Raw genomic sequence first — 20,639 nt, 5'->3', positions numbered from 1 at the left:
CAAGCACTTGATACAAATTATGACATTTCTCATGTTTCCTCTTTTGGTGATGTTTTGCTATGAATTACACATAATTATTTTAAAATGCAATACTGACCTTGTAATTTGGGTGTCCTGTTGATTCATGGAATGAAGTAGATCTCAAACTAGTCAGCAGCTTTCAATTTGGTAGAGGATGCTATAGGGATTAGTATCACAAAGACAAATTTAGGAGCACAATGAATGAGATGCTGAGAAAAGGAAGAAGAAAAATGTGGTCACGTAATAAAGTGAGTGACATTCAATAGTAGGATTTCAATGGGATTTTGATCTACTTTTCCATCTGCTTTTGTTTTTATTTTGTGCAATTAAATAAAATGTTTTCAACCCTTCATTAACTACACATTCTATTTTATGATTCATTAATGGACTATGTAGTGAGGCTAAAGCCTTGTCTTTCAAAATATCTGCCCTTTTTGCTCAGTGGTTTATCATGCTACTGTGATCATTCAGGGGCATGAATAAGGAAATGGCAAATGGCATCTGTCCTCTCAATCTTGAAAAAGGAACTTAATAGTGGTGCCTTTAGCTAAGCGTTGTCTTTCTCTTTCACAGGAATCACGACAGTGCTTACAATGACAACCATCAGCACCCACCTCAGGGAGACCCTGCCAAAGATCCCTTATGTCAAAGCAATTGATATTTATCTGATGGGCTGCTTTGTGTTTGTGTTCCTGGCTCTGCTGGAGTATGCCTTTGTAAATTACATCTTCTTTGGGAAAGGCCCTCAGAAAAAGGGAGCTAGCAAACAAGACCAGAGTGCCAATGAGAAGAACAAATTGGAGATGAATAAAGTCCAGGTAAGATATTAAATATTCCTAACAATATTCTTGTTAAATTTATCAGCATCATGATGCCCAGGGCTCTCATAACTTCAAAACAATTAATAAAATATTAGTTTATCTTTAATAAGACTCAACCAAGCCTTCATTTTACATATTCAGGGATTAAGGAATGAAGAAGTTAGATTGAGGGTTATATTGATTAGTAATATAGCCTGGAACTCAACCCCAAGTCCATTATTGTTTATTCTAAACCATTTGTAAAAGCATATGTAAAGTAATCATGCTAGATTTGCATGGTAAACACATGAGAGAACTGAAGTGAATACACTTTGCACTCCTAAATGCGATGAGGCACAGTGGCCATAACCACAGACTGAAAACAAACTGCCTGGTTTTCATTCCCAGTTTAGTCACCTACTGACTTTACAACTTCAGCCAAATCAACCTATTTAAGTCTTTATCTAACCTTTTCTCTCAGTGTCCTCATCCATAAAATGGAGATTATTATAGTATGTCTATCTCACAGAGTTGTTGTAAGAACTGAGTTTTTCTCGTTGGTACATCTTATAACCTGTGATCTCATTGGATGGAATTAAATTTAAATGGATGATCTGTTTATTCTTTTTCTTTTTTTTTTTTTCTTTTTTTTTTTTTGAGATGGAGTCTTGCTCTGTCGCCCAGTCTGGAGTGCAATGGCATGATCTCGGCTCACTGCAAGCTCCGCCTCCCGGGTTCACACCATTCTCCTGCCTCAGCCTCCTGAGAGCTGGGACTACAGGCGCCCGCCACCACTGGCTAACTTTTTGTATTTTTTAGTAGAAACGGGGTTTCACCGTGTTAGCCAGGATGGTTTCGATCTGACCTCGTGATCGTCCTGCCTCAGCCTCTCAAAGAGCTGGAATTACAGGTGTGAGCCACTGTGCCTGGCCCTGTTTATTCTTTAAAAAGATCTCTGTAGCCTCTACCTCTGAGCCATTTTTCACTGAAACCAAATTACCATTAAGGACATTGACATGTGTATCTACCTCAAATTGTTTTCAAGATAGCACACAGGGTGGCAACTGTTCATTTAGGCACTGATCTAGGTATTTGGGATACTGATGTGAATGAGACAAAATTTCTCACCCTCATGGACCTTAGGTTCTAACATGAGAAGATAGGCAATAAACACAAACAAATATTAAGAGGATACTTTTAGTTACTAGTAAGTGCTAAAAAGAAAGTAAAACAGTGACTCATATCTGTAATCCCAGCACTTTGGGAGGCTGAGGCAGGTAGATCACTGGAGCCTAGGAGTTTGAGACCAGCCTGAGCAACATGGCAAAACCTCGTCTCTACAAAAAATATAAAAATTAGCTGGGTATTTTGGTGTTTGCCTGTAGTCCCAGCTACTTGGGAGGCTGAGACGGGAGGATTGCTTAAACCCGGAAGGCAAATGTTACAGTGAATAGAGATTGCGCCACTGCACCCCAGTCTGGGTGACAGAGTGAGACTCTGTCTTAAAATAATAATAATATAAAAAAGGAAAACAGAGTACTGAACAAGAGAGTATTTGGGTCAGATTTAAGGGAGCAGGATACTTTGGTAAGACCTCTCTGTGGAATGACCATTTGATCTGAGACCTATGTGACGAGAAACAGCTAACCATGCCATATCCGTTCTAGGTAAACGAAATAGCAAGTGCATAGGCTCTGAGGCAGGAATTCCTGTGTGTTTAAATACTGAGAGAAGACCAGCAGAACAAGAGCAGAGTTAGTGAGGGAGAAAGCAGAATAGTGTGAAATGTGGTTGGATAATTAAGCTTAGGTCAAATTATAAATTTTCAGGGTGTATCTTCATGCTCTTTAGTATGACAAAAGTTTGGACAAACACTGTTTGAAAAATTAGCAAAGAAAACTTAGAGATTCAGCCAAGTGGTTAAAATTCAAAGGAACACATCAAATAAACTTCTATCTTTGTGTGAGGCACTATGTTCAGTGCTATGGGAAGAGAAGTAGACAAGATATTTGCCCTCAAGAATCTTCTGATCTTGTTGTGATAAGAATATTATACTCATATGAGGTGATTATAAAATGAGACAGGACACAGTTAGTTTGAGGTGTATACCTGAAAAGAAGCAGCTTCCCAATGTCTGCTTGTAACCATACCAGTTTTAAAAGTATTTTGGGAGGCCACCTCTTTTCTATTCCCATCCTCATCTCAGTTGCCTTCCAAACATACTAGTTCATCCTCTGCACAGCTTGGAATGTGTGTTAATTGATAAGTCACGGGGGAAAACCCTACCCAAAGGAGGTGGAATAGTTTCAGTGTTGGGAAAATTCAGAAGGCATGAACTGGATGGATACTCAAAGATAAGTAGAATTTAGGCAAGTATAATGAAGAAAGCAGGGCCCTTCAGTTGCTAAAAAGCAATGTTCTCTAGGGAGAGTAATTAAATTGAAACAGGAGAGTTCCCTGATCTGCTCATCTGTTGGGCTGCCACAAACTCAAACCCTATGGGAGCGGGAGCATGAAGACGGACAGGTGTGGGAGCCAGGGCCAGCGCTTTTGGGTTCTGGCCCCATGGTACCATCTAGAGGTGGGTGCCTGCGATTCCCCAAGCCCCAGTAGATGTGTTACAGTGCTCCTTTAGCTCTGCCATCTGCAGATAGCTTAAGTGTTAATCAGCTCAGTGCCTCTTTGGTCCCAGGTTCTTGTCTGGAGTCCAGGAAGAATCAGGTCACACGGACAAGTTGAAGGATGGTAAATGTGGAGGATCTTATTGCTGGATGGAGGTGGCTCTTAGTGAGATGAATGGGGAGCTGGAAAGGGGCTGGAGTGTTTCCACAGAAAAATAGACATAATTATGACAAAATTCAAAAACAAATCATATTGAAACAGGGCAGAATACTTTTTATCAGACTCATCCTCCTGTTGATACAAATAATAAACTGTGAGCACATGTTTAGAAATCTGCTTTAAGACATGGGAGAGTAACAAAACAAGCAAAAGATAAAAGAGAATCAACCTTCAAAAGAAAGGAACCACACTGTGTGAAATCCATGTTTATACAGCTTTTCCCCTGAAGCCATGTCCCAGGCTGACGAATGTGGGACAGCAAAACTTCTGCAGAAACTGACATTTTATTGGCCTGAGGAGTCAGATCATGGACTTTGATTCTTCCTGAGTTCCTGGAAATTTCAGAAGTGAGCCATAGCAGAAACTTGACACCTAGTGTAAACATCCCCAGCTTGATCCCTGAACTACAAATGTACAGGTTAAATACCAAGGAGTGCAGAAAGAAAAAATAGCTAGAAGCTGGGGGAAAGAAAAATGAATCGAGATTTTAGTTACTGTCTACCATATAAAAGTTAGAGCTTGGAGTTTGAGTCCAGCCTGTTGGGGAGTGTTGGGGTGGTAAGCACATTAGGTTTTCCATAAAAATCTCAAGAGGCTCACACCTTAAGAATAAAGGATAAGTCACAAGAATAAGGGATTCCCCTTGGGTTAAGGGAAAACCTAAAGTAGGCTCACCCTAATGACACATAAAACCAATTCTCCACATATTCTGGGTGATATGTTAGTCATATAACTGCCTACCAAACTGAACTCAACATTCTTTGGGGGAGATAGCATAATCTAGAGTCTCTATGGTGCTCTATATCATTCAAAATATCTAATATATAGTAAAAAATTACTAGACATGAGAAGAAACAGGAAAATGTGATCATCATTAAGAGAAAAACATTTGTCAATAGAAACAGAGCAGTAAAAGTCTCAAATGTCAGCCTAAAAGATAATTAGTGTAAATAACTATAATTAATGTATTTAAAAGTTCATAAGAAATAGCCCAAAACTGGAAACAGCCAAAATATCCTACAACAGATGAATGGTTAAACAAACTGTGGTATATTCATACTATGGAGTACTAGTCCAATAAAAAAGAAATGAGCTATTGATACACACAAAAACTTGGATGTCTCTCAAGGGCATTAGATTGAGTGAAAAAGGGCCAGTATTAAAAGGTTATAATACTGTATTATTCCATTTATATAACACTCCTGAAATAACAAAATTATAGAGATGAAGAACAGATTCATGGGTGCCAGGAGTTAGTGATAGTGGGGAAGGATGTGGACGGTTGTGACTGATTATAAAGAAGTAGTGTGAGGGAGATCATTGCACTGATGGAATAGTTCTGTAACTTAATTGGAATGCTTGTTACATGAATCTATATATCCAATAAAGTTACACAGAACTGTACACACTTTATGTCAATGTCACTTTTCTGGTTTTCATATTATATCATAGTTATGTAAGATGTAATCGGTTGGAGAATCTGGGTGGGGGGGCACATGGGGCCCCTCTGTGCTATCTTCACAACTTTCTGGGAATCTATAATAATTTCCAAATAGAAAGTTTAAAATAACGTCCATAGGAAAAATTGATATGGTATATGAAGAAATGGGGAGTTTCAGAAGATAACTGAAAGTATAAAAGTGGGACAATGGAAATCACAGAATTGAAATTTTTATTAGATGAATTAACATCACATTGTATACAACAGAAAAAAGGATTAGCAAAACTGAAGGTCATATTGGGCTTTTCTCAATTTCTCAATTGTAGCAGTTCTTACCATAAATGCTACTACTTTGGGGTTGCCTTAATAGATACCCTTACTCTTGATTTATTATTTGGTATCTCTGTTAATTGTTCTCATGGGATCCTGTGCTTTTCCACAATAGGACTTCCATGAGTGAGTATATGTTTATTTGTATAATTATCTTTTAAAATCTGTTTCTCTTATTAAGCTACAGCTTCCCAATTATACACCTCAGAGCCCTTGTCTATTACATTTATTGTTCTTTCCTTAGTAGCTAAAAGGTAGATACCAAATAAGTACTTGTTAAATGAATGAATGAATTAATTAATAAATACTGGAGAGTTGTTCTCCATTTAAGATGTTTTTAGAAACCACACAAAGCATTCAGTGTTACATTATGTTTTATAAAATTCTTACGTATTCATAATAAGTAAGAAAAAGAGACGATACTCCACTTCAGCTTCTGCTCCAGACTGTCTTACTGTTCCTATCATTTTTATTTTCAAAAAACAAAATTAAGTATGCTTTATATCAACCTCTGGTATTCTTTTTGAATCACAGTGCCGTATAGCATCACATGTAATCTTCAAAGGAGCATTATGGCTAAGATTTTGAAATGGCAATGTTCATCTGGGACTGCCCAGGGTTCATTGTCTCATGCCAAGGAAATCAAGGACGCAGTCACACAAGGAGTGAGGTTAAGAGCAGAGGTTTAGTAGGCGAAAGAAAGAGAAACACTCTCTCCTGCAGAGAGAGGGGTCCCAAGCGGGTCTTCTGGTCTGTGGTGAAATGCAATAGGTTTTATAGTTGAATAAGAGGAGGCAGTGTCTGATTTACATAGGGCATGAAAGATTAGTCAGACCAGGTCTGCCATTTGCATAAGGCTCAAAAAACTGGTTAAGGCTAGATGGGCCATTTGCATAGTGTGCGAAAGAGCTGGCCACCCGGCTCTAATTTTTTATTATGCAAATGGGTTCTCTACTTGGATGGAGCCATGTTGCCTGCTTTTCTGTACTGTACATGGGATGACAAAGGAAAGAGAAGATGGAGCCTTCATGTTGAACATACCTGGCTTCCAGGTAGCCCTTTTCCACTGGCACAGCTGCCAGCATTCACCATGAAAGCTTCCAACTTCCTTACCTATGTCTACAGCTTGATTTTCAGGCTGCTGTTTGTTAGAAAAGAAATGATTTTGGGGCTGCTTTTGCTAAAACAGAAATTCTGCCAAGGACTCTGTTGCCCTTACTATCTGTCTAAATAATTTCTTTCTATCTCCTGTATCAATTTTATAAACTTCTTCATATTTAGGTGGGATAATAATACAGCATTACCATCTCATGCAAGTTATAATCATCCCTGCACCTGCTTAGGTTTTGTAGTTCCTAACTTTCTTATCCTCTTCGAAAACCAAAAACCCAGATGGATAATATGTCAGTAACAAAGCAAGTATTTGCTTCATCTATTCAATGTGTCATTTCAGCAGTACATTCATAATGCAAACTGCGTGGTATTTTAAATTGCTACCCGCCAGTTAAACTCAAAAATATAAAAAGACTATTAATTTTTTTAAATATAATGGTTGGATGATCCTCTACTTTCAGATGCTTGTAAACAGTTAAATTTAAATGACATCTGTGCCCTGGTCCCAGACAATTTTCATTTGAGGGATTTCCTCAGTATTTGCCTTGGTTCACTGGAGCATAGAGTGGCCTTGTTCAGTTATTACACATTACTTTTGATAGCTCTGGCTGGGCAGCTAGGTCAAGGGGTATTTGTACTGAAGCTTCAGGAGTGCTTGCTTTGTCTTGATTTATATTTCCTCCAGCTGCTCTGAAGCATCTTTTTATATCAGTGCAGATGCTAGATCCAGACATTAGGAGAGTTTCAACTTCTAAGGTGATAAAGACTGTAGATTCATAAGCCCCTCAGGCATCATTTGAAACTAGAGATGGCACTTAGAGTTTTGAATGACAGATTTCACAGTATGACTAGGCTTTAAGTAAGCTACCTCTGGGCCACTTTTATACTCATCTGGAACTTTTTCAGTTGTATATACTGGCCACAATGCCTGTCCATTTGCAAATAATGAAATGGCTGAAATTGTAGCTTGGGTGGTCTGTGAGCAGATACCGATTCAGTCATTCTGTGTCACGGAGGACACCAGAGGATATCTGCCAAAGATTCATACTGTGAACCCTGAGTATCTGAGATATGTCTTAGTTAATCTAGAAAGTTTATTTTGCCAAGGTTGAGGACGTGTGCCTTTGACACAGCCTCATTAAGTCCCATCGACATATGCCCAAGGTGTTCAGAGCACAGCTTTAAACATTTTAGGGAGACATGAGACATCAATCAACATATGTAAGATGAACATTTGTTCGATCTGGAAAGGAGGGACAATTCGAGGCAGGGAGGGGGCTTCCAGGTCATAGGTAGATAAGAGACAAATCGTTGCATTCTTTTGAGTTTCTGATTAGCCTCTCCAAAGAAAGCAATCAGATATGCATTTACCTCAGTGAGCAGAGGGGTAACTTTGAATAGAATGGGAGGCAGGTGTACCTAAGCAGTTCCCAGTTTGACTTTTGCCTTTAGCTTAGTGATTTGGGGGCCCCAAGATTTACTTTCCTTTCACAATACCAAATATGTGGTTGCATCCCCAATAGTCGAGAAATATATTCTTTTCCCCTTAGAATCAGATATTAGTATTGTGATCTGGCCTCTTCTCTCCCATTCCTGTTCTCCATCGTGAGTCACCCAAACACTTACAGACAACTTTCTAAATGTGAATCAACTCTGTATTGTGGTTAATTCCAGAATGCAATGTGCAGGTGCAGGTGGGCATTGTAAAGGTATACAGCTCTGTCTTTAGGTCCAGCTTGAAACAGCTTCATATCTGTCAGCCTTTGAGCCTAGGCCTTCAGACCAACTAGAAAACTCATCCTGCCTTTGAGGAAACTTTCACCATCTAAACCTAACATCCAGAATTTCTACTGACAGCCTGTGTTGATAGTTCATGAACTTCTTTATTCCTCAACCCCCTGCCCAAATCTGGCTTCGTTCACTTTTTGTTCTCTAGCCTTGATTTAATCCTATCCTATCTCCAGTCTTCAGAAGTCTAATTTTCCTTTTTAGGAATCTCTGTCTTTTATTTTCTATTTTTTTCTCTACCCAGATATCTAGAACTCTTTTGGTGAACAAGAAAGAAGTCTATTTTATTTAACTAGTTTAAGAATAAAAGAGGAGGGAAAGGGATTTATTGGTCCACACAACTAGAAAGGTTGCAGCATAGTCCTAGTTTCACATGTGCTGTTCCAGGTGCCCAAACAATTTGTCAGAAGTATCTCTCTTCATCTCTTAATTCTGCTTTCTTTTATATTGACTTTGTTTTGACCCTTCCCTCATGGTGGTCCCAAAGTTCCAAGTTTATAGTGTCAAATCTCTTTGACCCTAGCACAAAATTATTTCTTATACCCAATAGTTCTAATAAAAAAAGGCCCAGGATTGAGTCTTTTTGCACAGACTTGTCATATTTTCATGCAGAGGTCAATTCTTCTCACCAGGAAGATGAAAATGCTAAATGCCCAGGTCTGGATCACACGCGTGTCCCTAGAACCTAGAAGATGCAATCAGGCATACTTCAACCACATGAACCAAAAGAATATCAGGGCATTATCATCACAGGAAGGTAGAATGGCATCAGATAGGTCAAACTAATAGGCATCCACCACTACCTACTAGGACCCTTGGGATGTTTGGGTGGAATACAGACTAGGAGGATCAATCTAAAATGAGATTAACTCAAACTGGTGTTTTTAGCAAGCTTCCCAATTCATTCAGATACACCTCAATGTCTGAGAACCACAACCCTGGAGATCCTAGAGATTCTAGCCACCTCTGCAGGTGACCTTGGCCGTTGAAACTCAGAGCTCAGAGAGATGGCTCAAAGTGTAAACTTCAGATTTCCCCATTCTGCAGACATTTACTCAGCAAAATGTATCTTAGGCTCAGTTCTGGAAAAGCAAGGAGGACATACTGAGTAGTGATGAATAACAAAAAAAGCACCTGCCCTCCTGGAGCTTATATTCCAGTTGAGGTAATTGATAAATACGTGAATAAACACACAATATAATGGCAGATGATGATAAATATGATAAAGAAAATGATGAGAAGCTAGCCAGGTGACAATGTGGGCAAGAAACAGCATTGCACAAGAGAAGCATAGCAGATGAGAATGCCCTGTGGACTTAGCAGCATCAAGAGACAGCCAAAATAAGGCTGGTGTGGCTGGTGAGGTGCTGAAAAGCATCCTGGTAGGAAATGAGGGCTGAGGTACCCACAGGAACCAAACCACATGGTGCTTTTTGGACTAGGGTAAGAAATTTGGAATTCATTCTATGTCTTGGAAAGTAACTAGAAGATATACACAGAGTAAACAGACGATATAAATAGACATCATTGATTTTACTTTTTCTTTTTCTTTTTTTTTATTAAGACAGGGTCTCCCTCTATCGCCTAGGTTGGAGTGCAGTGGTGCAATCTCGACTCACTGCAACCTCTGCCTCCTGGGTTCAAACAATTCTCATGCCTCAGCCTCCCTGAGTAGTTGGGACTACAGGCACCTGCCGCCACACCTGGCTAATTTTTGTATTTTTAGTAGAGACGGGGTTTCGCCATGTTGGCCAGGCTGGTTTAGAACTCCTGACCTCAGGTGATCAGCCCACCTCGGCCTCCCAGAGTGCTGGGATTACCTGCGTGAGCTGCTGCACCCGGCCTGTTTTGCATTTTTCTTTTTTCTTTGAGATGGAGTCTTGCTCTGTCGCCCTGTTTACATTGTTAAATGATCACTCGAGCTTCTATGCAGAGAAAGGACACAGGGCAACATTTCTGGAAAGAGGAAGATCACTTAAGATGCAAGAGGTGATGGTGGAAAGAAGAAGACATGGAATACACCTGCTATGTGCTCATAAATACTAAAAAAAAGAAAGAAAAAAGTGAACAGAATCTGGATGTATTTAAAAGTAGAGCAATTTGGACCTACTAAAACATAGAATGGGAGAAATAAGGAAAAGAAAGGAATCCAGGATAAATTCATCTACCTGAGTAATGTTCCGGAAAATTGCCAGTTGTTTCATTTTATTTTTTATTTTTTATTTTTCCTTTTCTATTTCCTGGATAATATAATTTATTTGTCTTAGACTTATGTAAATTTGCACTTAATCTTCTATTCCTTCTCAAAATGATAATAAAGTTTCCACTTCTGCCACAAGCTTTCAGGACATGCAAAGAGACATGCAAAGCATCATCAGAACCTCCCATCTCCTCCCCGTATAAAAGGTTTCAGGAATTCCAGGCTAAGAGATCAGGGTTTGGCAGCCCTGGTGAGAGCAAGTGACTAACAGCAACAGCCAATACAGTACATTCTATTAGAGGGATGGGAAGATGAAAGCTGGGTTGTTGCAACTGTGTGTTCTCTACAAGGGAAGGCAGCCGTTCACACTGGTTGGCTTCATTAAGTAGAGTGTAGGCTTCTTGAGGACAGTGAATTAGCTTAGTCTGTAGCTAGCCCCACTTCACTTGGTTTCCTGCTCTGTGCTTCAGAATCACTCAGTAAATACGAATCTAATTGAATTGGCTAGCAAGTACAAAGTAGATTGAGCCCAGAGCCTCGACAGGGCTTTAAAACTGTGACCGAAAACAAGATTATATTTTATTCCAATTACACTAAAATGAGTTCAGCTATATTTATATATTGAAAATATCCACAGCAGTTCAATTCTGTGAGTGGCAACATTTTTCACAGCCTAAGGCACTCACTGAGGATGTTGAAGCAGAGAGGACAGAGTGAGTGAGATAGAAGGGGCGGAAGAAAGGCTGAACCCAAGTCAGAAACTAAATCTGCACATTTGCTTCAGATTTCTGTTAAGGAAAGAAATAGTACAGCCATCACATCAGTGTTCTCTGGACTTCAGTCATTTGAGAATCACCCTATGATTTTTGGCATGCCTTTTGTATCAGTCAGGGCTCTTCAGAGAAACGGAACCAATAGGAACAGAACCAACATACATATAATAAGAGATTTATTTTAAGGAATCATTTCTTGCAATTGTGGAAGCTGGCAAGTCCAAAATCTGTCAGGCAGGTTGCAGTGTGGAAACTCAGATGAGAGCTGATGTTGCAATCTTTAGCCTGAAATCTGCAGGGCATGTTGGAAACTTGGCCAACGTTTCTATAGTACAGTGTAGAGACAGAATTTCTTCTTTTCCTGGAAACCTCAGTTTTTGCTCTCAATGCTTTCAATCAATAACATGAGGCCCACCCACATTATTGAGTGTAATCTCCTTTACTTACAGTAACTGTAAATGCCAATCACATCTACAGAATACCTTCTCAGCAACATCTAAACTAGTGTTTGACCTAACTGGAAACCACAGCCTAGCCAAGTTGACACACAAAATTAACCACTATACCCAATGTATTTATCCCCATTCATTCATTTCAAAGATATTTATTGAATGCTTCTATATGCCAAGTACTTTTCTTGGCTTTGGGGAAACGTTTGTTAATAATACAAAATCCCTGCCCCCTTGGAGTAACATTCTAATGGGACACTCAGTGGAAGGAACAAGTTGGATGGGAAGAGAGAAGATCAAGAGTTCTGCTCTGGCCATTTTGAGACTTAGATGCCTCTAAACATCCATGCAGCACTATCCTTTAGGTTCTTCTGTAGTAAGGTCCAGGAAAAAATAAGGAAATGTGAATTACTTTAGATTTTTCCCTTGTCATAATGAAATGTGAGTATGAATATAATGTTAAGAAAAATATGCACAAAATCACCAACTGGTCATATTTTCCTAAATACATTACAAGATACATGCAGCTGTTTTGCTTTCTTCATAATGTTACCTGATATTTAAAAAACTAATTTTAGGAGGAGAGATGGTATTGACCATTTTCCTCCATAACAACGTGAACACCAGTATTTCAAGAACCTTGTCTGTTTTGCTCACCACCATCTTCCCAGGATTGTTGTGTCATCAGAGTTAGAATTTAAAAACCAGATAACGTGGTTTATAAGCAGTGCACTGGAGGAAGGAAGGAAAGTGTTCGCCAGCCAGAAGCTGGATTGTCCCTGCCATCTCAGGTCTTTATGAAGTAAAATTCCAGGCCTTTCTTTATATGAGAGCACCTGTAAGACTTGTCTGGGATCAGCAGGCCTTAAGGCTGGGTGTCATTACCTTCAGGAAGGAGATGAGAGAAAGGCTCGGCAGGCAAGAAGAAGGTGGACATCGTGGTTGCAAGAGAGCAAACTTCAAAGAGGCTCTTGGAAAGGGCACTGACAACCTGCATTTGAAAGAGGTCATAGTATTTCTCCAGTAAAATATTTAGAATCAATAGCGGGTCAGGGTTCCAGTGTTTGTACAGGAGACTATAACATCAAGAGGCTTTATTTGTTGAGATCGCTGAATTTATAAAATGAGGGACATGATGTTCTATTGCTTATGGCAGGGCTGATGTCTTCATCAGTGTCTGGAACAGTGCCTAAGGCATAGTAGGCACTCAGTAAACATTGATTGAATAAATGAATGAGTGAATGCATGAACTACTGTTAACATTTTAAATGATTATCCATGATCCACCTAAAATTGCTTTTTGCAGCCAGGAAATATGCCTGTCTAATAAGGAGTAGAGTGAGAGTGAAATCTTGCCAAGCCCTTGGGGCTGCAGAACTAAACTGCATTCTCTGCTCCCCTTTACTGGTCATCTATCTGAAGTGGAAGAGGAAGGGTTTCTTGATTGGCCCTCCTGAAGCCTTATTAATAATTACATTCATTTTCTCTAAATTTAGGTTCAATGACACTCTAAACTTTAAAAAGAGAATCCATTATGTTGGTTTGAGGAATGTATGATTAATATACTGTAGTCATTCCTTCTAATCAGAAACAGACTTACCTCCCCAGTCACTGGAACTGATGAACAACTGCAGACTTTACCCACAAGCACAGCAGTATTCAACATGTACCCTCTCAGTAAGTAGATCAGAGACAGAAAACTCCAGAAGGCACAGAGCCTAGAATGCCTGCTTCCTTCTTCTAAATATACCTGCCACATAGATCAGTGGGGAGCAGTGAGAGGGGAGAAGGAGAAAAGAAGTTGTACATGTTCCTCCCTTAGATTCTCTCCTGGGGCTTAGAGTGGGAATTCCCATACTTGAGGGCACTGTGAGAAGTGGGGAATAATTATCCCATGGGATAGTTCTTTCAACATCAGCAACTTTTGAAAAAAATCTGCTGGTCTCTACCTGCCTTAGAAATTCAGTACGTTAACAATTTTAATTTGCCTCACTTCCTTCTGACTCAAGGTTTAAAAATCTTCAATCTGGATTGTGCTCAACTCAGATATCGATATTTTGATATTTCTTTATTAATTAGGCAGCATTTAATCACTGCAGATGTTGGGGCAATGTACAACATGACTTCTTGCTCCCTCTGACGATATGAAGAAATAATAGCCCTTTTTCCATGGATATTATTTTTGGAAAGCTGTGTCAGCTTCAGATATAAGAATACCTTAGATGCCCTGATATGGTTGAGGCAAAGGGAAAGCCACTCTTCTCCAAGGGGAATGGATTACAGCAGAACCGACAAGAAACTTGTGGATATCAGCAGTGGTATGGCTACTACATGTATACCTTACCCGACAGCAGAAAGCTGGAGGGTGAGGGTAAAGTATCACACTGTAGAAGAAATGCATGAGCATGTACACACACACACACACACACACACACACACACACACACACACGTCTGTTAACATCAGCCTTTAGGACAAGTCCTACACTGGGTAAGAAAGAAAATGGAAGTGGGCAAGAATTGTTATATAGCTACTTTAAAAATTTTCCTGAAAAATAACATGGTAATGTTGATATAACTCTATAGTAATGAAATCAGCTTTCATGGATAGTTGCAAAACTAGATTCATTATCTTAAGTGTCAAACCACTTAATGCTATGATTTCTAGCTCAGTGACAGAGAATATTGAGGGATTTGCACATACTGGTAAACCTCATGCAATCTTTAGGCACATTTGAATCTGCACCAAGGTTAACCAACATAGCTTAATAAAATGTACCTTGTTAGCCCTGACTTCTGTTTAATTAGGAGCATCTGTATGCTTCACTAGCCAATAAATTCTAGCAATTTTGTTTGCTTAGAGAGATTCATAATAATGTAACTTAATGATGCATAGAATGCAGATCACATGATTCCATTTTACAAGCATTTTTTCAGAATGCTATGTCCTCCACCTGGAATGTTCTTCATAATCAAAAACTGTCAAAGATTGGAAGCCAACCCTTGAGATTACCTAATGAAAACCTTCCATTTATGGATAACGGAACTGAGACGCAGACTTATCCAAGGCCATTTCTGAGTAGATAATAAAACTAGAATAATAACATAGCTTTCAACTCTCAATTTTTGTTCTGTCCTCTACCCATCTTTTAAAACTCAATGCAAGCCCCACTGTTACAAGAAGGCTTCTGTGACCCCCCAGTGATTTCTCACTTTGATTAATCCCTAATTATGATATATATTATGCTATTTAGAATTTGATTGAAAACTTGTCACTCTCAATATTATGCTTCACTCATATATCTCTAAGAAGGTAATGATCTTTTATGGACAAAATTCATATTTTGTGATGATATTAGCTATTCCAAAGTACCTAACCAAATCATGTGTTCCAGTCCTTATCTTCTAACATACTTCTCCCTCTTTTAAGGAATTCAAGCGTTTTGGCCCTCATCACTTCAACCCTACCATCCTCAGTAATGTCAACTTTCATGTACATGACTTTTTCAATTATAGACATACAGTAGAGGACAGAGACTGCATCTGACTCATTATTCCCAACGACCTTCACCATCACCTGGCCTCAAGTCTCAAGCAAACATTAGCACATGTTCCCATTGCTCAGAAATATTCTACCTCCAATATCTCCATGTGTAAAATTCCCATTTCTGAATGTAGCCTGTTATCCTTCCATATCTTTGACTTCCTCACTCACTCCCATAGAATTTGCCATTCTCAATCCTTCTCCTTTTCCTGTCTACTGTGTCTCTTCCAGCTTCACTTGACACCCTATCCTGATATGTTTGAGCTAATGCTTTTATTTCTTTTCTTCCTTTGACCTGCAAACTTTTGAAAAGGAGAGTCCATACAAACTCCCTTCTCCTCCTTGCTACCAATTCAGTCTTTAATCCGTTGAAATACAGGTTCTGCTTCAGCTCTTATTCTAAGATCACAAATGGCCTTATTGATAAATCTGTGAGCCTTCATTCCCCCTGTTCTCTCTGAATCACTATTGACCATTCTCTCCTTCTGGATACCCTTCTCCCTCCTTGAGTTTCTCTTCATAGCATTCTGTTACTTGTTCTCTACCTCTATAGTTTCTCTGTGTCTCTTTTACTGACTGCATAGGTGCCTCCCACTCCTAAAATAATCTCAGCCCCAACATTATCCCAGTCATCACCACATATACATTACTTGCTGGACAACACCACAAAGACGCCTAATATATATCACAAATTCAACCTAAACAACAAACTCTTTTTTTCCACCCTATACATGCAACACACACCAGACACCCCATTTCGCTGATTACAATGTAATCCTTTCAGCCTAACAGGCTGATAGTTGCCAGATCACCTTCCCTTCCTTGTGCTACAAATCTAATCAGTTGCCAAATCAATTTCATTTCTATTTTAAACATTTTTCAAAAGCTCCTCTTTAGTGTAGTTTTCCTTTTCTTTCTGCTACATTGTCCTAGTCCAGGCCCTCATTATCTATCCCCTGAGCACCCCAATAGCTCTGGTTGGGAAAATAGGACTGAAACCTAAAATCAACATCAACACAAAGTAATATATGCTAAAGGATATGTGAATGGGGGAAAAAAAAAGAGGTACCTAACTGGCCATGCAAAAGTCAGATCTGGACACAGATATGTTTCATCTGACCTGAAAATCATTTTTACACTATTGAGCCAACTTTAACGGAAGACAAAATAAAAATCAATATGTTCAGGTTTTCTGGTAAAGGAGGTGATCTGGCAACATTAGGGTCTAGTCCATTCAGTGTAGTTGTCAACCGGAGCTGAGTTGCAGTCTCCTCCTTAGACATCTGCTCTCCGAGGCCCCATAGGCATCGCCATTCCCTAACTTCACTCAATTACTTACTCTCACCTGGCCCTACTCAGTCACGCTTGTTGGTCCCTGTAGGTGGCTTAGTTTGTAAATTCTGTTGTAAAAGTCAGTGCTAAGGGTTTTTGATGGTAAGGATGCTCATTGTGCTCAGCATATATCCTTGACACCTAACACTTTATCTCTCACGCAGTAAGCACTCAATAAATGTTGGGAGAAAGTTTTGGAGGTGACTGTGGGCAGGCAAAGTACGAAGGTACACAAAGAAAGCAGGATTTAAATTGAGCCTTGGCCAAAACAGGTGGATTTGATTAACATACAAAGAGAGAGAAAATAATATTTGAGACAAAGAATATTCTGTGTTTTAATCCCAAATTTGGTCCTGTTGTTTAATCTTATTGTTTAATTTACTTACCTTCTTTGAGCCTTGGTTTCCCTGTCTGCTGAATTAGGATAACATATATGTCATAGTGTTGTTATAACTAAGGTAAATTACTCAGTAAGATTCAATTACTGAAATACTGGAATTACTGAGATAAATTACACAGTAGAATTCAATAAATAGTAGTTATTAACAACAAAATAATAATAATAATAGTAACTCCCTGAATAAAGCCACCAATAGAGGTATATGGTCAGGGCATGTGTGTAGCCCAATTAGACTGAAGCAAAATGCTTCACAGAGGGAAATAATGATAGACAAAAAAGGAGAGAGAGATGACGGAAACCAGTGTCGTCATTTCTCTCTCCAGCCAACTCAAATCTTAAAGCTAACAAATGCATCACTGAATTTCCTATGGCGTGTAACAAAGGCCAAGGACTGTGACCTGGTCCTCCCAGTAGAAAGTGCTTGAGCTTTGAATCAGATACACATAGGTTCTAATATCAGGGCTGGCACTTACTAGCTGAGTAAACGAGCCAGATTGTTAACTGTTCTAAATCTCAGTTGCCTTATCTATAAAATGGGGATGGATGGCCTTTTAAAATAGGGTTGCTGTATTAAACAAGTAATATATATGCTAGGCTCATGGTGGAAACTCAATAAATCTTAGTTCTTTAAACGGTACTACGGTTGTACTATCATGTGCTATCTATCCTCTCTCCTTTTGTTTTCTTTCTCTCTTGTTTGTATTTGCCACCCATGTTTTTCTCTATCTCTTCTTTGCTAGGCTCTTTTGCCTCCTTACCTATACCTAGTGTGTTAGGTGTTTACTAAGATTAATCTCATTCAAAAGCATTTATAGAACCCTTACTATAAGTCAGGCACTATGCTAATACACGTGTTAGCACAGCTCCCTCTACTGGCCTTGGAAGTACTTCAAGCTCATTTTCACGTATGAGTCACGTCCCTACCAGGTAAATCAGTTTGCAAAGTATATCAGCTTGAAGTTAAACAAGACCACATCCTGAGCCAAACTATGCTCACATTTTCTGTAGTTCCAAAAGAGTATGTGTGGGCATAACATAGAGAAGAACCAGGAAACCTGCGATAGGTATCACTGGAACTGCAGGAAGCATCTGTGAACAACAGTAGAGGAACAAAAGTCAAAGGACAACCAGGCATATCCTTTGACCCATTAATTATATCTGTCAATTTCACCTGAGGAAATAATTATGGATATGCACAAAGATTTAACTATAAAATATTCCTTCCAGACTTGTCTGTAATACTACAAAAGTAAAACAAACCTTAACATCTAACAAAAGATTAATTCAATTGTGGTTTATTCATGTAAGCTATTAATGAATCGTGTCACAGAGGAATATTTATTAACAAGGAAAGATGCCCAGGCTGTATTATTAACTGAGAAAAGCAGGTTGCAAGGCAAAATATATGAATGAACCTGTGTTTGTAAGTATATATGAATAGAGAAAATTCTGGAAGCCAAGCGAGATGTTAATGATTGACTCTGAAGGTGGGATTATAAATTTTTACTTTTCGTTTTGTGTTTCTAGCTTTGTTTCCATGTACCACTTTTATAACAAGAAGAAATACACACACGCGCACGCGCAGGCACACACACACACACACACACACACTAGTGTTCTGTGAGTGGAGACAGATGGTAGCTGGAAAGCTAGCAAGGTGGATGGATGATGATAGATAGATAGATAGATAGATAGATAGATAGATAGATAGATAGATAGACAGACAGATAGATAAGGTAGATAGATGCATGGCCAGATGGATGGATGGATGGATGGATGCATGGATGGATGGATGGATGGATGGAGAGAGAGAGAGAGAGAGAGAGAGAGAGAGATGGTTTAGATAGATAGATTAGAGAGAGAGAGAGAGAGAGAGAGAGAGAGAGAGAGAGAGAGAGATGATCTCCACATGGAGGCACATCAAGCCAGATGTTTAGGGAGACAATGTTTAACAAGCCTTATGGGGTATCATTAGTAACAGGTTAATGAAAACAGGCAAAGGTCCTACAACTTGTGTCCGAGCCTGTTCTTTTTGCCATCAGGTCGACGCCCACGGTAACATTCTCCTCAGCACCCTGGAAATCCGGAATGAGACGAGTGGCTCGGAAGTGCTCACGAGCGTGAGCGACCCCAAGGCCACCATGTACTCCTATGACAGCGCCAGCATCCAGTACCGCAAGCCTCTGAGCAGCCGTGAGGCCTACGGGCGCACCCTGGACCGGCACGGGGTGCCCAGCAAGGGGCGCATCCGCAGGCGCGCCTCTCAGCTCAAAGTCAAGATCCCCGACTTGACTGACGTGAATTCCATAGACAAATGGTCCCGAATGTTTTTCCCCATCACCTTTTCTCTTTTTAATGTCGTTTATTGGCTTTACTATGTACACTGAGGTCTGTTCTAATGGTTCCATTTAGACTACTTTCCTCTTCTATTGTTTTTTAACCTTACAGGTCCCCAACAGCGATACTGCTGTTTCTTGAGGTAAGAGATTCAGCCATCCAATTGGTTTTAGGTCTTGCATATCAGTTTTATTACTGCACCATGTTTACTTCAAAAAGACAAAACAAAAAAATATATTTTTTTCCAGTCTACCTTGGTCCAGGTTATCAGCTCTGTAAGAGCTCTATTAATTGCCATGTTTACAAACAAACAAACACAAAGAGAGAAGTTAAATAGGTAGATCTTTAGCAGTCTTTTCTAGTTGCCCTGAATTTTACTGATTTATTTTTTAGGGAAAATGAAAAGAAGACCTTGCTGTCCGCCTGCACTACTTCCTGGTAAACTGTAACAATCTTATGCTGCCAAAAAAAATAACAACAACAACAACAACAAAAAAAAAAAAAAAACAATTTCCAGGATCTCAGAAGAAAAAAACAAAGCCATTGACAAGTTACAAATTTCCAGGAAGAAGGCAAAAGAGAAAGGAGCTTAGAAAGGGAAAGAAGAGTCCCCTCTATCCTTAAGTTCTCCTATGTCCGTTGTAAAAGGGCTCCACAGCTCCGTAGAAGAAGAGGAAAGGAAGGGCAAGTGCTGGTCAAAGTTACGCAATCCCAACCTGCCATCTTCACCGCCCCATTAAGCTGGATATTCTGAAACATGCTTCTTTCTCAGACTTTCCGGCAAATTTTAAATTAACATTAGAATCCAACCTAGATGACCTGGTAGCCATTGAGAACATTTTTCTTTTTTTCTTGAGAATAAGGAGGCAATGGGAGGCAATGACCATTTTTCTAACTGGCCATTTCAAACATGCAGCCCTGAATTCATCTCATCAGCCTGGAACCCCCTGATACTATGCCAGGAAGCCATGCCACCCCACTTCCATAGTTCCTGCTCCAGAGAGTGTGGGAGGAAGGGGATGGTGAGCAATTTTTGCTTGAGAAAAATATTGCCCCTGCCATTAGGAAGGCAAGATTTATGTGCTGTGAAAAGGGTGCCTGGGCAGTTATCTGAACTGCCAAATCTTAAATCAAATAGTATATATTTCTTTGCCTTCTAGAGAGCAGTATTTAATGGTGACAGGCTAGTCACACAGGCCTCAGCTGCCACTTTATGGCTCTGCTCTCTGAGCTCTGCATTCCAGACTGGAATGAATGCTTTGGAAAATACA

General features: G+C 39.5%; 1 protein-coding gene across 3 annotated transcripts in view; it reads left to right on the top strand.

Moving 5' to 3' along the window:
• Window positions 1-19,840, top strand: part of GABRB1 (gamma-aminobutyric acid type A receptor subunit beta1) — a 404,468-nt gene extending 384,628 nt beyond the window's left edge. The window contains exons 8-9 of one of the 3 annotated variants that reach the window (XM_017872652.1): window positions 595-839; window positions 19,074-19,840. In XM_017872652.1, the coding sequence (XP_017728141.1) occupies window positions 595-839; window positions 19,074-19,418 (590 nt within the window). In that variant the 3' untranslated portion in view covers window positions 19,419-19,840. The remainder of the gene's footprint in view (window positions 1-594; window positions 840-19,073) is intronic. The other 2 variants (XM_017872654.1, XM_017872653.1) reach the window with 2 other exon arrangements.
• Window positions 19,841-20,639: the final 799 nt, after the last annotated feature.

Source organism: Rhinopithecus bieti, unplaced genomic scaffold, assembly GCF_001698545.2.
Source record: "Rhinopithecus bieti isolate Rb0 unplaced genomic scaffold, ASM169854v2 scaffold_7167, whole genome shotgun sequence".
In the NCBI taxonomy this organism is placed as follows: domain Eukaryota; kingdom Metazoa; phylum Chordata; class Mammalia; order Primates; family Cercopithecidae; genus Rhinopithecus; species Rhinopithecus bieti.
This window is presented reverse-complemented; position numbering and strand designations above follow the sequence as displayed.